We start from the raw sequence: 17,771 nt of genomic DNA on the forward strand, positions 1-17,771 counted from the left end.
TTCAGTCTTGTTTTTTAAATCCATCCAGCTGCTCTATGCCTTTGGACTGGAGAATTTAATTCACTTACATTTAAAGTGAATATTGATACATAAGGATTTACGAATACCATGTTACTATTTTCTGGCTATTTTGTAGTTCTCTTGTTCTTTTCTTCCTCTCTTACTGCCTGCCTTTGTGAATTGATGATTTTCCATAAAGGTATGCTTTGATTGTCTTCTCTTTATCTTTTGTGAATCTACTCTAGGTTTTTGTATTTGCTTTGTTGTTATCATGAGGCTTACATAAAATATCTTGTAGATATAACAGTGTATTATATGCTGATAACAACTTAACTTGGACTGTGTATAAAAACTCTACCCTTTTACTTCCCCCTTTTTGTTTTTGATGTCATCATTTACTTCTTTTCATATTTTGTATTCATTAACAAGTTATTGTAGCTATAGTTATTTTTAATATTCTTTTCCTTTAACCTTTATACTAGATTTAAGTGGTTAACACACTACCATATTCAGTATTAGAGTATTCTGAATTTGACTATATACTTAACTTTACCCCAGTATATTGTATGTTTTCATGTTACTAATTAGTGTCCTTTCATTTAGCTTGAAGAACTCCTTTCTACATTTCTTGTAAGGCAGGTCTAGTGGTGAGGAACTCCCTCAGCTTCTGTTTGCCTGGGAAAGTCTTTCTCTCTCCTTCATTTCTTAAGGATAACTTGGCTGAATAGCATATTCTTGATTGGCAGTTTTTTTCTTTTTCTTTTAGCACTTTGGATTATCATCCCACTCTCTCAAAGGGTGCCTGCTGAGAAATCCACTGATAGCCTTATGAGAGGTCCCTTTTAAGTTACAAGCTTCTTTTCTCTTACTGCTTTTAAGATTTTTCTCTTTGTCTTTGATTTTTGACAAATTTATTATAATGAGTCTTAAAGAGGAACTCTTTTTTAAAAAATAAATTTATTATTTTATTTATTTATTTTTGGCTGCATTGGGTCTTCGTTGCTGCGCGCAGGCTTTCTCTAGTTTCGGCGAGCAGAGGCTACTCTTCGTTGCAGTACCCACGGGCTTCTCATTGCGGTGGCTTCTCTTGTTGTGGGGCATGGGCTCTAGAGCACAGGCTCAGTAGTTGTGGCGCACGGGCTTAGCTGCTCCGCAGCATGTGGGATCTTCCCGAACCAGGGCTCGAACCCGTGTCCCCTGCATTGGCAGGCGGATTCTTAGCCACTGTGCCACCAGGGAAGCCCAAGAGGAACTCTTAAGTTGAGTTTGTTTAATGATCTGTGAGCTTCATGAACTTGGATATCCGTATGTCTCCCGAGATTTGGGAAGTTCTCAGCCATTATTTCTTCAAATAAGCTTTCTGCCCTCTTCTCTCTCTCGTCAACTTCAGGAACTCTCATAATTCACAAACTGTTTCTTTTGATGACATCCCATAGATCACGTACCTTTCTTCATTCTTTTAAATTCTTTTTTCTTTGTTCTTCTCTGACTGGATAGTTTCAAAATCCCTGTCTTCTATCTCAGATTCTTTCATTCTGCTTGATCCATTCAGATGTTGATGTTCTGTATTATATTTTTAATTGCATTCATTGCATTCTTCAGCTCCAGAATTCCTGTGTAGTTCTTTTTTATGATTTCTATCTCTTTGTTAAACTTCTCATTTTATTCGTGTAGTGTAGTTTTCCTGAATTAATTGACTTCTCTTTCTGTGTTTTCTTGCAGCACATTGAGTTTCCTTAAAATAGCCATTTAAAATTCTTTATTGGGAAAATCATAGATCTCCATGTCTTTGGGATTGGTTACTGGAAAATTGTTGTAATTCTTTGGTGGCGTCATGTTTCCTTGAAGTTTTGTGTTGCTGTCTTCACATTTGAAGTAGCAGTCACATCCTCCAGTCTTTACTAACTGCCTTCAGGAGAGAAATACTTTCTATCAGCCCTATTAGAGATTCTGAGAATTTCTCAGATCTTCTATGGGTACACTTGCTCAACATTTCTTGTTCCTTCTTGTGGCAGAATTCTTAAGCTTGTATGCCTTATTCTGATCCTGCACAACACCAGGCCAACTGCTAACAGCCTCCCTTTTGTTTCCCAAAGATGGCACTACAGCTCAAATTTGTGGTCTCTCATGGTCCACACATTTGGGCCAGCAAAGCTTTCTGTATGTGCTCAGTCAGTCATGCTGCTGTCATCAGGAATGTGAACAGGAAGCTTGCCACAAGTTGGTGGTGTGTGTAAGTCCCATGGAGTGCTGAGAGTGCCCCATGGCCAGTTGGAGGATCCCCAGGGGCTTATGGGTGGGCTTCTTGATGGAGTCCCTGGACACATTAAGTAAGATCCACGTTCCTTTAATCCTCTTTTGAGAGTCCTGTTTGCCACTCTCCAGCCTCTTCCCCCTCCCCACCCCCCAGTCATGCAGTTCACAATTCAGTGCTCTGGATGGGGCGAGACAGGAATGAGCCTCTTTGACAGTGTCCCACACAGCCAGGGAAACTGGGTGCTCACGTATGTGCTCTTCCTTCCCCCATGAGAGAAATCATAGGCCAAGATCTTTTTTAGTCCTAAGCTGTGCTGCTTTGTGAGAAGGTGATGTGAGTAGTCAAACAGTTCTTCTTACCCCCCGCAGTGCATCTAGACTTGTATTATTTTTCTCTAGCATTGTGCTGGAACTTCTCTGCTTGAAACTTGAACTTCCACAAAGGCTGTTTCATCTGTGGGTGATTGTCTAAAACAGTGTTTTCCAGGGTCTCTTGGACTGTGGCCGAGAGGGGCTAGAGCTGCTTCATGGTCCCCTGCTGGGTCCGGAGCCAGAACTGAGGTCTGTGTGCCTATTACCCAATGCGTGGCTGGACGAGACTCCTCCTGGGTCCCTTGGTGCTGGATCCCAAAGCTCCCAAAAAGGCACTTTGTCTGTGAATAGAGGCCAAATTGTTATTGGCAGGGGGATATGGACGAAGGATGTCTTACCCAGCCGTGCCGCTGGCATCACACCTGGTAGTTCTATTTTTAATTTTTTTTTTTTTTTTTTTGCGGTACACGGGCCTCTCACTGTTGTGGCCTCTCCCATTGTGGAGCACAGGCTCCGGACGCGCAGGCTCAGTGGCCATGGCTCACGTACCGAGCCGCTCCGTGGCATGTGGGATCTTCCCGGACTGGGCCACGAACCCGTGTCCCCTGCATCGGCAGGCGGACTCTCAACCACTGCGCCACCAGGGAAGCCCTCTTTTTAATTTTTTAAATGAATCTCCATAGTGTTTTCCATAGTGGCTGCACCAATATCTATGATACATTTTGAATTAAGTTTTTTGTATGCTGTGAGATTAGGTTCAAAGTTCATTTTTTTCCATACCAGTATCATTAATCTAGAACCATTTGAAGAACAGAGTTTCTTTTCCTCCTTGGATTACTCTGGTGCCTTTGTCAAAAATCTAATGACTGTATAAGTGTGATTTATTTATGGGTTCTTATTCCACTCTATTAACCTATTTGTTGATCTTTTTTTTAACATCTTTATTGGAGTATAATTGCTTTACAATGGTGTGTCAGTTTCTGCTTTATAACACAGTGAATCAGCTATACATATATATATATATATATATCCCCATATCCCCTCCCTCTTGCACTTCCCTCCCACCCTCCCTATCCCACCCCTCTAGGTGGTCACAAAACACCGAGCTGATCTCCCTGTGCTATGCGGCTGCTTCCCACTAGCTATCTGTTTTACATTTGGTAGTATATGTAAGTCCATGCCACTCTCTCACTTCATCCCAGCTCACCCTTCCCCCTCCCCGCATCCTCAAGTCCATTCTCTAAGTCTGAGTCTTTATTCCTGTCCTGCTTCTAGGTTCTTCAGAACCATTTTTTTTTTTAGATTTTATATATATGTGTTAGCATACGGTATTTATTTTTCTCTTTCTGACTTACTTCACTCTGCATGACAGTCTCTAGGTCCATCCACCTCACTACAAATAACTCAGTTTCATTTCTTTTTATGGCTGAGTACTATTCCATTGTATACATGTGCCACATCTTCTTTATCCATTCATCTGTCGATGGACACTTAGGTTGCTTCCATGTCCTGACTACTGTAAATAGAATTGCAATGAACATTGTGGTACGTGACTCTTTTTGAATTATGGTTTTCTCAGGGTATATGCCCAGTAGTGGAATTGCTGGGTCGTATGGTAGTTCTATTTTTAGTTTAATAAGGAACCTCCATACTGTTCTCCATAGTGGTTGTATCAATTTACATTCCCACCAACAGTGCGAGAGGGTTCCCTTTTCTCCACACCCTCTCCAGCATTTGTTGTTTGTAGATTTTTTGATGATGGCCATTCTAACTGGTGTGAGGTGATACCTCATTGTAGTTTATTTTTGTTTGTTTGTTTGTTTTTGCGGTACACGGGCCTCTCACTGCTGTGGCCTCTCCTGTTGCGGATCAACAGGCCCCGGACGCGCAGGCTCAGCGGCCATGGCTCACGGGCCCAGCCGCTCCGCGGCATGTGGGATCTTCCCGGACCGGGGCACGAACCCGTGTCCCCTGCATCGGCAGGCGGACCCTCAACCACTGTGCCACCAGGGAAGCCCCTCATTGTAGTTTTGATTTGCGTTTCTCTAATGATTAGTGATGTTGAGCATCCTTTCATGTGTTTGTTGGCAATCTGTATATCTTCTTTGGAGGAATGTCTATTTAGGTCTTCTGCCCATTTTTGGATTGGATTGTTTGCTTTTTTGATGTTGAGCTGCATGAGCTGCTTGTAAATTTTGGAGATTAATTCTTTGTCAGTTGCTTCATTTGCAAATATTTTCTCCCATTCTGAGGGTTGTCTTTTCGTCTTGTTTATAGTTTCTTTTGCTGTATAAAAGCTTTGAAGTTTCATTAGGTCCCATTTGTTTATTTCTGTTTTTATTTCCATTTCTCTAGGAGGTGGGTCAAAAAGGACCTTGCTGTGATTTATGTCATAGAGTGTTCTGCCTATGTTTTCCTCAAAGAGTTTGATAGTTTCTGGCCTTACATTTAGGTCTTTAATCCATTTTGAGTTTATTTTTGTGTATGGTGTTAGGGAGTGTTCTAATTTCATTCTTCTACGTGTAGCTGTTCAGTTTTCCCAGCACCACTTATTGAAGAGGCTGTCTTTTCTCCATTGTATATTCTTACTTCCTTTATCAAAGATAAGGTGACCATATGTGCATGGGTTTACCTCTGGGATTTCTATCCTGTTCCATTGATCTATATTTCTGTTTTTGTGCCAGTACCATACCGTCTTGATTACTGTAGCTTTGTAGTATAGTCTGAAGTCTGGGAGCCTGATTCCTCCAGCTCCGTTTTTCTTTCTCAAGACTGCTTTGGCTATTCGGGGTCTTTTGTGTTTCCATACAAATTGTGAAATTTTTTGTTCTAGGTCTGTGAAAAATGCCAGTGGTAGTTTGATAGGGACTGCATTGAATCTGTAGATTGATTTGGGTAGTAGAGTCATTTTCACAATGTTGATTCTTCCAATCCGAGAACATGGTATATCTCTCCATCTGTTTGTATCATCTTTAATGTCTTTTCATCAGTGTCTTGTAGTTTTCTGCATACAGGTCTTTTGTCTCCCTAGGTAGGTTTATTCCTAGGTATTTTATTCTTTTTGTTGCACTGGTAAAGGGGAGTGTTTCCTTAATTTCTCTTTCAGATTTTTCATCATTAGTGTATAGGAATGCAAGAGATTTCTGTGTATTAATTTTGTATCCTGTGACTTTAACAGATTCATTGATTAGCTCTAGTAGTTTTCTAGTAGCATCTTTAGGATAATTTATGTATAAGTGTCATGCCATCTGCAAACAGTGACAGTTTTACTTCTTCTGTTCCGATTTGGATTCCTTTTATTTCTTTTCCTTCTCTGATTGCTGTAGCTAAAACTTCCAAAACTACGTTGAATAATAGTGGTGACAGTGGGCAACCTTGTCTTGTTCCTGATCTTAGAGGAAATGGTTTCAGTTTTTCACCATTGAGAACGATGTTGGCTGTGGGTTTGTCATATATGGCCTTTATTATGTTGATGTAAGTTCCCTCTATGCCTACTTTCTGGAGGGTTTTTATCATAAATGGGTGTTGAATTTTGTCAGAAGTTTTTCCGGCATCTCTTCAGATTATCATATGGTTTTGATCCTTCAGTTTGTTAATATGGGGTATCACATTGATTGATTTGTGTATATTGAAGAATCCTTGCATTCCTGGGATAAACCCCACTTGATCATGGTGTATGATCCTTTTAATGTGCTGTTGGATTCTGTTTGCTTGTATTTTGTTGAGGATTTTTGCATCTATGTTCATCAGTGATATTGGCCTGTAGTTTTCTTTCATTGTGACATCTTTGTCTTGTTTTGGTATCAGGGTGATGGTGGCCTCGTAGAGTGAGTTTGAGAGTGTTCCTCCCTCTGCTATACTTTGGAAGAGTTTGAGAAGGATAGGTTTTAGCATTTCTCTAGATGTTTGATAGAATTCACCTGTGAAGCCATCTGGTCCTGGGCTTTTGTTTGCTGGAAGATTTTTACTCACAGTTTCAACTTCAGTGCTTGTGATTGCTCTGTTTATATTTTCTATTTCTTCCTGGTTTAGTCTCCGAAGGTTGTGCTTTTCTAAGAATTTGTCCAATTTTTCCAGGTTGACCATTTTATTGGCATAGAGTTGCTTGCAGTAGTCTCGTAGGATGCTTTGTATTTCTGTGGTGTCTGTTGTAACTTCTCCTTTTTCATTTCTAATTTTATTGATTTGAGTCCTCTCCCTCTTTTTCTTGATGAGTTTGGCTAATGGTTTATCAGTTTTGTTTATCTTCTCAAAGAACCAGCTTTTACTTTTTTTGAGCTTTGCTATTGTTTTCTTTGTTTCTGATTCATTTATTTCTGCTCTGATCTTTATGATTTCTTTCCTTCTACTAACTTTGGGTTTTGTTTGCTCTTCTTTTTCTAGTTCTTTTAGGTGTAAAGTTAGATTGTTTATTTGAGATGTTTGTTGTTTCTTGAGGTAGGATTTTATTGCTATAAACTTCCCTCTTAGAACTGCTTTCGCTGCATCCCATAGGTTTTGGATCATCGTGTTTTCATCGTCATTGGTCTCTAGGTATTTTTTGATTTCCTCTTTGCTTTCTTCAGTGATCTCTTGGTTATTTAGCAGTGTATTTTTTAGCCTCCATGTGTTTGTATTTTTTTACAGATCTTTTCCTGTAATTGATATCTAGTCTCATAGCGTTGTGGTCAGAAAAGATACTTGATAGGATTTCAGTTTTCTTAAATTTACCAGGGCTTGATTTGTGACCCAAGATATGATCTATCCTGGAGAATGTTCCATGAGCACTTGAGAAGAAAGTGTATTCTGTTGTTTTTGGATGGAATGTCCTATAAATATCAATTAAGTCCATGTTGTTTAATGTATCATTTAAAGCTTGTGTTGCTGTGTTTATTTTCATTTTGCATGATCTGTCCATTGGTGAAAGTGGGGTGTTAAAGTCCCCTGCTATGATTATGTTACTGTTGATTTCCCCTTTTATGGCTGTTAGCATTTGCCTTATATATTGAGGTGCTCCTATGTTGGGTACATAAGTATTTACAATTGTTATATCTTCTTCTTGGATTGATCCCTTGGTCATTATGTAATGTCCTTCTTTGTCTCTTGTAATAGTCTTTATTTTAAAGTCTGTTTTTTCTGATATGAGTATTGCTACTCCAGTTTTCTTTTTATTTCTATTTGCATGGAATATCTTTTTCCATCCCCTCACTTTCAGTCTGTATGTGTCCCTAGGTCTGAAGTGGGTCTCTTGTAGACAGCATATATACTGCTCTTGTTTTTGTATCCATTCAGCCAGTCTATGTCTTTTGGTTGGAGCATTGAATCGATTTACATTTAAGGTAATTATTGGTATGTATGTTCCTATTACGATTTTCTTAATTGTTTTTGGTTAGTTATTGTAGGTCTTTTCCTTCTCTTGTGTTTCCTGGCTAGAGAAGTTCCTTTAGCATTTGTTGTAAAACTGGTTTGGTGGTGCTGAATCCTCGTAGCTTTTGCTTTTCTGTAAAGGTTTTAATTTCTCCATGGAATCTGAATGAGAACCTTGCTGGGTAGAATAATCTTGGTTGTAGGTTTTTCCCTTTCATCACTTTAAATATGTCCTGCCAGTCACTTCTGACTTGCAGAGTTTCTGCTGAAAGATCAGCCATTAACCTTATGGGGATTCCCTTGTATGTTATTTGTTGTTTTTCCCTTGCTGCTTTTAATATTCTTTCTGTGTATTTAATTTTTGATAGTTTGATTAATATGTGTCTTGGCGTGTTTCTCCTTGGGTTTATCCTGTATGGAACTCTCTGTGCTTCCTGGACTTGATTGACTATTTCCTTTCCCATCTTAGGGAAGATTTCAATTATAATATCTTCAAATATTTTCTCAGTCCCTTTCTTTTTCTCTTCTTCTTCTAGGACCCCTGTAATTCGAATGTTGGTGAGTTTCATGTTGTCCCAGAGGTCTCTGAGACTATCCTCAATTCTTTTCATTCTTTTTTCTTTGTCCTGCTCTGCAGTAGTTATTTCCACTCTTTTATCTTCCAGGTCATTTATCTGTCCTTCTGCCTCAGTTATTCTGCTATTGATTCCTTCTAGAGAATTTTTAATTTCATTTATTGTGTTGTTCATCATTGTTTGTTTGCTCTTAAGTTCTTCTAGGTCCTTGTTAAACGTTTCTTGTATTTTCTCCATTCTATTTCCAAGATTTTGGATCATCTTTACTATCATTACTCTGAGTTCTTTTTCAGGTACACTGCCTATTTCCTCTTCATTCGTTTGCTCTGGTGGGTTTTTACCTTGCTCCTTCATCTGCTGTGTGTTTTTCTGTCTTCTCATTTTGATTAACTTACTGTATTTGGGGTCTCCTTTTCGCAGGCTGTAGGTTTGTAGTTCCTGGTGTTTTTGGTATCTGCCCCGTGTGGCTAAGGTTGGTTCAGTGGGGTGTGTAGGCTTCCTGGTGGAGACGACTAGCATCTTGTCTTTCTGGTGGGCAGGACCACATCATTGGTGTGTTTTGGGGCGTCTGTGACCTCTATGAATTTAGGCAGCCTCTCTGCTAATGGGTGGGGTTGTGTTCCTGTCTTGCTAGTTGTTTGGCATAGGGTGTCCAACACCGTAGCTTGCTGGTCATTGAGTGGATCTGGGTCTTAGCGTTGAGATGGAGATCTCTGGGAGAGCTTTTGCTGTTTGATACTACATGGAGCCAGGAGGTCTCTGGTGGACCAATGTCCTGAACTCGTCTCTCCCACCTCAGAGGCACAGGCCTGACACCTGGCTGGAGCACCAAGCCCCTGTCAGCCACACAGCCTTTGCTTTCTTCTGCCAGTTTTCCCCAGGATTCTGCAGGCTCTGGAGCGAGTGGGATGTCCCACCTGGTCTTATCCTGGCCACCAGAAGCTCGTGAAGAGGTGGAAAAATAGTTTGCCCTCTTCTTTTTTTAGTGAGTGCTTGGCCGAGAACCCTTTTTTTTCTAGGGCACCTTGTAAATGGAAAAGCTTATCTGGGTTAGAAGTTCTTGCTGTGGCTGCTGTAATTCATGGTTATCTTGCGTAAGGTTAATTCGCTTTTCGGCCTTAAAAGAAAATTTATTCACCTGATGCCTCACACTGGGCCCATTCCAGCTTCAGTCTGGCCCCTATTTGTTGATCTTTATATTGGTACTACGCGGTCTTGATTTCTGTAAGTCTTGAAATCAGGTCGTATAAATTTTTCAAGATTCTCTCTCTAATTGTTTAGATTTTAGAAAACACTCCTCTCAGTGGTTCTGAGTGTGTAAGTATTATGTGTCTTTTGTTAAATTTGTTCCCTTGTTTTTGGCGACACTATTGCAAATTGAACTGTTGCTTAAAATTTCATTTTCTAATTGAGTTTATGAAGGTCACAGAATATAAGGTCATACAGAAAGCAATTATATTCCTATATACAAGCAATGAACAACTGATCACAGAAATTTGAAAAACAGTACCATTCATAATAGCTTGCCCCCTCCCCCAGATGAAATACTTAAGTATAAATTCATCGTAAAACACAGGATCTGTATACTGAAAACTACAAAATGGTGCTAAAAGAAATCCAAGAAGACCTAAATAAAGGGAGAGACATATGCTGTTTGTGGATTGAAAGACTCAACATAGTAGTGATACTTTTTTCCTCCAAAGTGATCTAGAGATTCATTGCAACCAATCATCAAAATCCCAACAGGGTATTTTGTAGATATAGACCAGCCTATCCTGTAATTTATATATAAGGGCCAAGGAACTAGAATAGCTAAGACAAATTTGCAAAAGAAGAACGAAGGTAGAGGAATCACTTTTAGTATCAAGCTCCAGTAATCAAGACAGTGTGGGATTGATGATAGATCAGTGGAGAGGGATTGGGAGTCCTGAAGTAGACCACATGAATATAGGCATTCGATCTTTGACAAAGGTACAAAATCAATTCATTGAGGAAAGGATGGTCTTTTCAAGAAATTGTTTTGTAGCAGTTGGTCATCCATCTGTAAAAAAATGAACCTTGATCGAAGACCTCGCTCCTGATGCAAAGATTAACTTGAAATGGATCATAGATGCAAATGTAGAACATAAAGGTATAAAACCTGTAGAAGAAAACGTAGGAAAAAGTTATTGTGACCTGGGGTTAGAAATGATGCCAAAAGCACAATCTATAACAAAAAAAATCAATAAATTGGGCTTTATCAAAATTAAAACTTTTACTCTGCCAGAAACACTGTCAAGAGAATTAAGAGACAAGCTACAGACTAGGAGAAAATATTTGCAGCCCACGTATTTGACAAAGGACTAGTGTCCAGATTATATAAAGAACTCAGTAATAAGAACTCTCAAAGCTCAACCAACTCAATTTAAAAATGGGCAAAGGACGTGAACAGACACTTCACCAAAGAGGATATAAGGACGGCAAGTAAACATGTGAGAAGATATTCAGCATTGTTAGCCGTTAGGCAAATGCAAATTGAAACCATGATCACAGACCAGTATACACAGTGATAGAATTGCTAAAACAGAAAATCGTGACAGCATCAAGTGCTGGCAACTGGAACCCTCGTGAATTGGTGGTGAGAATGCCAAATGATACCCCACTCTGAGTAACTGTTGGGCATTTTCTTATGAAGTTATATATACATTTAACCTTGTGACCCAGCAGTTCCACTCCTGGGTATCTACCTTAGTGAAATGAAAAATTTATGTTCACTCAAAAACCTGTACACAAATGTTCATAGCAGTTTTATATGATAGTGGAAACGTGAAAAAAACTCAAATGTCCTTCAAAGGATGAATGGATAAATGGAGTATGATGAAATAGTACTCATCAGGCAAAAGGAATGATACACGTAGCAATTTGAATGAAACTGAAAGTTGTTATGCTACGTGAGACAAGCCAGTGTCAAAGGGTTATGTACTGCGTGATTCCTTTTATTTGACATTTTTGAAAAGGCAAAACTGTAGTGCTGGAAAACAGACCACTGGTTGTCAAGGGTTATGCATGAGGTGAAGGTTTGTATATCAGTGAGTAGTTCCAGGGAGCTTTTTGGTTGTTGGAACTGTATTGAACCCTCTTTGTGGTGGTGGTGTCACAAATCTATATGTGTTAACATTTGTAGAACTGTACAATAAAAGAAAAGAAGTCAGTTTTACCATATGATAATAAAAAAATTTGTAAAATGTCGCACTTCGTTCTGTTTTATGGATCTTTGTATGTGACCTCGTTTCTGTTTTGCAGTTTGCTTTTGCCTCCCCCGCCCCTACCTTTGCTTTGGCGTAGGTCACTATTATCCATTGGTCTCTATATTTGGTAGGACCTTTTAATTGGGAAGCCCATATTCCTCAGTTCTGGGAGTTTTCTTGAATTTTATTGACCTCCCTTCCCCCATTTTCTCTGTTCTCCCTTCCTGAAAGTTTTCAGACTCTGGACTTCTTAGTTTGGTTTTCTAATTTTTCTTTTCTAGTTTCTTTCTTTTCTCTTTTTTCTTTTGTCTATATGTGGAGACATACTTATTTTTTAAACTGTACATCTCCTGTGTTTAATAACCAAGAGTTCATTTTTGTTGTTGTTCTCTGATTCTTTTCAATGGCATCCTATTCTTGTTTCAGTGTTGTAATATCTTCTCTTAATGGTAGTTTTTCTTCTTCCTCAATACTTGCTTTTTTTGTTGTTGTATACACTTCTAATTAGATACTTTCCTTCAATAGCTGATGGTCCTTCTCTGCTTATATTTAGGAGGAGGATGAGAATGCATATTGCAAGTTCATGGCCTGTTGTGGGGCTTGTCAACTTTGAGCTTCATTCTCCCCCAGTTTGGCTGAGCTACAGAATTGGGGAACCCCCAAAGACAGTGTCATTTGCTGTTTCCTCTTGGTCTGGTTGGAGTCCTCAGGGAGGAGACTCTTGTGGACTCCTGCATGGAGGGAAGACCTGGTTCGGTGGAGGAGAGGGATCTGTTTCTCAGCATTCAGGGCATTCATTTAACCCCCCTATTTCCAGTCCAATTTCTAGTCCTTAATTGTATCTCTCTATTGCTAATCCAGACGCCATCTGTTTTACCTTTCAAAGAAGTAAACCTTCAGTGTTCTACCATAGTGGCAGGAAGGATTCGGGGATCTAATTACTTCTGAAGCAGACTTTCAAGCAAAACTTATTTAAGCCAGTCGTCCTCCCCTCTTTCACTCCCACTTTCATAGGTATCTAGTGCTGCCAATTTGAGTCTTTCAGGGATTCTTCTATGTGAAATCGGATTGGTTCTTGTTTTATCCTCATGCTTAGCTTGCAGTTCACTTTTCTTTACTTGATCTGTAGAAGTGAAAAAGTTCTAGGTCTAGTGGACAGAAGTCTGAAGAATCATCAAGCAGAGCTCTAGTCATGGCTTCTCAGTCAGTTCCCAGACTAAGTCAGTTTACAGATACAGAACCCTTGCATAAAGGGGCCTCTGAGTCACCTTTAGGAAGGACTGTACTCTGCAGCCAAAAGTTTATATTGTTAATCTTTCTCCCAGCCCTTCCCAAAGTGTGTGACTGTGCACTGGGGAAAAGGGACTCATCAGATTTAGGGGGGATTACTGGACACAGGCTCTGAACTGATACTTATTCCAGGAGACCCAAAACATCACTGTGATCCACCAGTTAAGAGTAGGAGCTTATGGAGGTCAGGTGATCAGTGGAGTTGTAGCTTAGGTCCTTGTCACAGTGGGTTCAGTTTATCCCCGAATCCACCCTGTGGTTATTTTCTCCAGTTCCATGATGCGTAACTGGAAGAGACGTATTCAGCACCTAGGAGAATCCCCACATTTATTTTTCCTGGATTTGCTAATTCATTCAGCATTCATCAGTTTGCCTTCCAGTTTACCAATTTTATTGTTATCACCTCTTCCCTTTTGTCTTCCCTGTCCTTGTGTGTCTATGACCATGCACACCCCCCCAATTAAAAAAATTGTTTTAGTAGAGTTGCAGTAGGGAATGAGTTTGGTACATATGTTAAGTTCTGTCTTTACCTGCAGCCTCCATCTATTGGGTTGGCCAAAAAGTTCGGGCTTTTCTGAAAGATGCTGTGGAAAAACAGAACGAACTTTTTGGCCAACCCAATATATTATTTTGCTGGGTGTTGTTACATAATTCTATGGCTTTGAAGGCTATCCAACCTCATAAATTTATGCCTCAAGCCCTATTTCTCTTTCTTCTAAGCTCTAGACATGTATTTACAACTGCTTATTCAACTTTTCTCGTAATATATCTGATACACATCTCAGATGCTTCATTCCCAACCCTCTCCTTGAAATGCCCATTTCTCATCCAATCTTCTTGTTCTCAATTAATACCACACTACCAGCCGCCCACTTGCTCAATCCCAAATTCCTTTCCTTCTTTCCTATATCACCTTCATCAACATCTCCTATTGGTTCTAGATTTAAATTATGTCCAGAATCCATCTCCTTCTCTCTATCTTTATGGCTGCTACCTGATCTAAGCCATTTTCATTTCTCACCTGGTTCCATGCAGTAACCTCCCAACTGCTCCCTGCTTCCACTCTTGTCCTGCTACAATCCATTGTCTACGCAGTAGCCAGAGTGAAAATTCTGAATTCTAAGTTAGGCCGAATGCCTTTCCTGATTCAACGTCCTCGTTGCCGTACACTTTGAATCCTTATTGAATCCATCCACACTCCTTATTCTGTCCACAAGGTGCCTGCCTAACTCTTTGACTTTAGCTCCTGCCAAGGTCTTAATTGTCTCCTCTGCTCTGGGCACACAGGCCTTTTGGTTCATCAAATACACTAAGCTTGTTCCCTCCTTTGGGGCCTTAGCGGTTGCCATTTTATCTCCCTGAATATGCTTCGCCTGTATCTTCATGTGGCTCACCTCTCACTTCATTCAAGTCTCTGCTCAGTAGCATCCGCTTTGAGAAGCCTTCCCGGGCCACCCTCTCCACCTTTCTCCCAGATCCCCCACATTACTCTCTATTACATCATCTTATTTATTTCCTTCTGAAAGTATCTCGTTGTTTTTTTTTTTCTTTTAACTTTCTTGTTTTTCTCTAGTCATTTGAGTATGAGCCCTGTGAGGGCATTGGTTTGATCTATCTTGTTCCTTGGTGGTATCATCACACCCAGAGCAGAATAGGGCCCATAGTAGATAGATACTCAAAGACTGTTGGATGGTAGGTAGGAGGGTGGGTGAATAAATGTTTGTTGAGTTCTACGCTACTATTAGCATGTTGTTTCTTCTGAGATGTCTCAGAATTGAGCCTTTATTGTTTTTTTTGTTTTGTTTTGTTTTTTTGTTTTTTTGTGTGGTACGCAGGTCTCTCACTGTTGTGGCCTCTCCCGTTGCGGAGCACAGGCACCGGACGCGCAGGCTCAGTGGCCGTGGCTCACGGGCCCAGCCGCTTCGTGGCATGTGGGATCTTCCCAGACCGGGGCACGAACCCGTGTCCCCTGCGTCGGCAGGCGGACTCTCAACCACTGCGCCGCCAGGGAAGCCCAGAATTGAGCCTTTATACAGAATTCCTTCCCACCTTGACTGATTCTACTTCAGAGTGCCTTTACGTGTCCCCATCTCTCCCTGCCAGTAGGTCTGTTTTAGGGCTCAAAGTTTGAATTCCCAAATAGCAGATTGTGGATCCTGTTTTCTACCTTTAGCCAAGAAGTCACACCTTCAGCCATAATTTATGCAGGAACCTGGATGACACTTTGGTGGAAGGACGACCAGTGCCCTTTCTCATCCCTCAGTCCTAATCCAGTATGGTGCTGGAGTGGAAACAAGAGATTGCAACTAGAGATGTAGTCCTGATGGCTCGCCTCTCAGTATTAGGAGTCTGCTTTTGCTTTTCTGCTCCCTTCCAATCATTTTTTAGAATTTTTAACATCATTCTGTGCCAGCCGCTGTTAAAACTGAGGGTGAGATTTAGGTGTGGGGGGTGGGGAGGGTTGGTCAATCAGTTTCATTTCATCATCTTAAGAAAGGAGTCGAGAGACTGCAAATTGTGAAGCCTCCTGTGTCCGGTCACCAGCTTTAAATATGATGCCTCCCAGTCCACTTGTCCTTGAGTCATGTGGCACCTAAATGCTTGTGGGTCCAGTCATAAGTTTCTTTTCAGTATCTGATGAAGTAGGGATGAACCCAGGAAATGACCCCTCTCTTCTCTTTGTTTTGTACAACTCAGGAGGTTCATCAAGAACGGATTGCATTGGAAAACCAACTGGAACAACTTCGTCCAGTCACTGTGTTGTGACCCCCAAGATTCAAGTAACAGTGGGTGACCTTTCCTGCCAAGATCTTTCCTTTGAATGTTTCAACGCAGCTACTTGTCATAGACGTCTGAGACTGTGTCAAAAGCTCTTAGCGGCGGAATATAATCCATATCACCTTTTCTTTTGTGCTTCACGTGTACGTTTTACTGTGGTGGAAAAAATACAACTGATTATCACACTTGAAATTGTAACTATCAGTGGGATTTACCTCCCATTCTTAAGTACTTCCTCAAGGTGTTAGATGTTGCTCCTTACCCAAAACCAATCTTCTAGCAAATAAAAACAATTTAGAGCACTACTTATTTCAAGAATTTATGACTTGTACAAAACCTTGTAATCCAGTACCTTCAGGATGCTTGTTTTATTTTCGTATGTATATCATATACAGTAGATTGGTTTCCTGAATAATTGTGATTCCAACTGGATAGTCTTTGGCATGATGATAATACAAACAAAAAGGAGAAGAAAACAAAAGCATTAGCTTTAGACTGGCTCCGTGCCCTCCACCACTATATGCCAAAAATTGCTTCTCTAGTGCCATCTTGATATTATATCTAGCTATAAATAATACATGACTATTGTTTTCTATTGAATGGCAAAGACTTATTCAGTCTTTACACCTCTGTAAAGTAGTAATTTTGTCCATGATCTATTTAACTTGGCCCAGCTAAGCCTTCAACCCAGACAACTCAGCCCTTTCATGTAGATTTTTGGGCAAGAGAAATCTGCCTGAGCTGCCTTGCCCGATCAAATTAAATAAATAGTTGCCAGGTCTCTACTTTTATCCTGCACGGGTTAACATATCTGTAAATGCATGAATTTGGAAACCACCCATCAAATGTGAACGGCTGATGAGACTGTTTGGACTGATAAATATTTGTTGTTTGAACCCAGGTATTCAAACTAGGGAAGAAGGGGCAATGGTTGTTACCAGTAACGCAACAATCTCTGGTAGTTATTTTTGTCTTTGTTATTTTAACCCGGATCGTAAGTGTATTGGGTATGAAGAAATAATGAAAGAAAGCCGATCCTCACACTGGATATATGACTATTTTGTTCTCTGTGAAGTGTACCCTTGGGAAGGGATTGGTTTATGTGCAGTTCAGAGGCGCCCAACCGACTCCAGTGTAAGTGATGTAAAACAGTAAGCTCAAATTGCAGGAGCCAGTACTCTATCGAAATTTACATAGCCTGTGCTTCTCCTGTAAGCTCAAGCTGAAAGTGGGAATTGATCGACCCTCCCAGGTATCCGGCCTCGCCAGCTTTAACATCACTTCAGGAGACGGATGGCAGGACATGCGGTCTCTTGTGCATTTTGCTAATTTACCGATTCTTAGGATAGCGGGGTGGGGTGTGCTAGGGTCCTTTCTGAAGTGGTTTAGGATAGGTTTGCGGTACGCGGAACTAAGCCTTTGATTTCAATAGAGTTGACTGCTTTTAGAAGAGGTAGGCTTTTGTTTTAATGCTTTCTTACTCCATTAAGCTTTATCAATAGCTTAATGACGGAAGAGAAACGCTCAAAGATGATGCTTTTCCAAAACAAACCAAATTGTTGATTCTGTTCTGTGCATATTAAAGGATTCTGAATTGCTTGGATTTGAAAATCAGGGACTTGAGCTGTTTCTCTAGTCCCCCTTTCCTTCCCTTTTGGCTGCCTTTTGTGTCCCTGTGGGAGGGGTTCGGAGCCAGTTTAAACCCTTCCTAAGATTATGAATGGGCGCGTGCACATTTTTTAGGCAGCCTCTTTTCACTTGTTCTGAGCTCTGGGGGCTGCAACACATTTTATCAACAGTGTCCTTGTCACAGACGTTTCATCATCATGTTTGCCTTTTGTTCCATTCAATCCAGGAAAGACTAGCATATGCACTTCATCTCATAGTCTTCCAGGACATATGCACACACTCCAGATAGCACTTCATATCCATTAAGCAGACATATAAACTAAAGAATGTTAGTCTATGTTATGCATTTTTAAAATAT

General features: G+C 40.4%; 1 protein-coding gene across 9 annotated transcripts in view; it reads left to right on the forward strand.

Annotated features, from left to right (window-relative positions):
• REPS2 (RALBP1 associated Eps domain containing 2) overlaps positions 1–16,079 on the forward strand; it is a 225,885-nt gene extending 209,806 nt beyond the window's left edge. For all 9 annotated transcript variants that reach the window (XM_082681115.1, XM_082681117.1, XM_082681121.1 and 6 more), the window contains one exon: positions 15,704–16,079. In XM_082681115.1, coding sequence (XP_082537241.1) covers positions 15,704–15,772 — 69 coding nt within the window. In that variant the 3' untranslated portion in view covers positions 15,773–16,079. The remainder of the gene's footprint in view (positions 1–15,703) is intronic.
• The last annotated feature ends 1,692 nt before the right edge of the window (positions 16,080–17,771 follow it).

The sequence above is a fragment of the Grampus griseus genome (assembly GCF_964374135.1).
Source record: "Grampus griseus genome assembly, chromosome: X".
Lineage (NCBI taxonomy): Eukaryota > Metazoa > Chordata > Mammalia > Artiodactyla > Delphinidae > Grampus > Grampus griseus.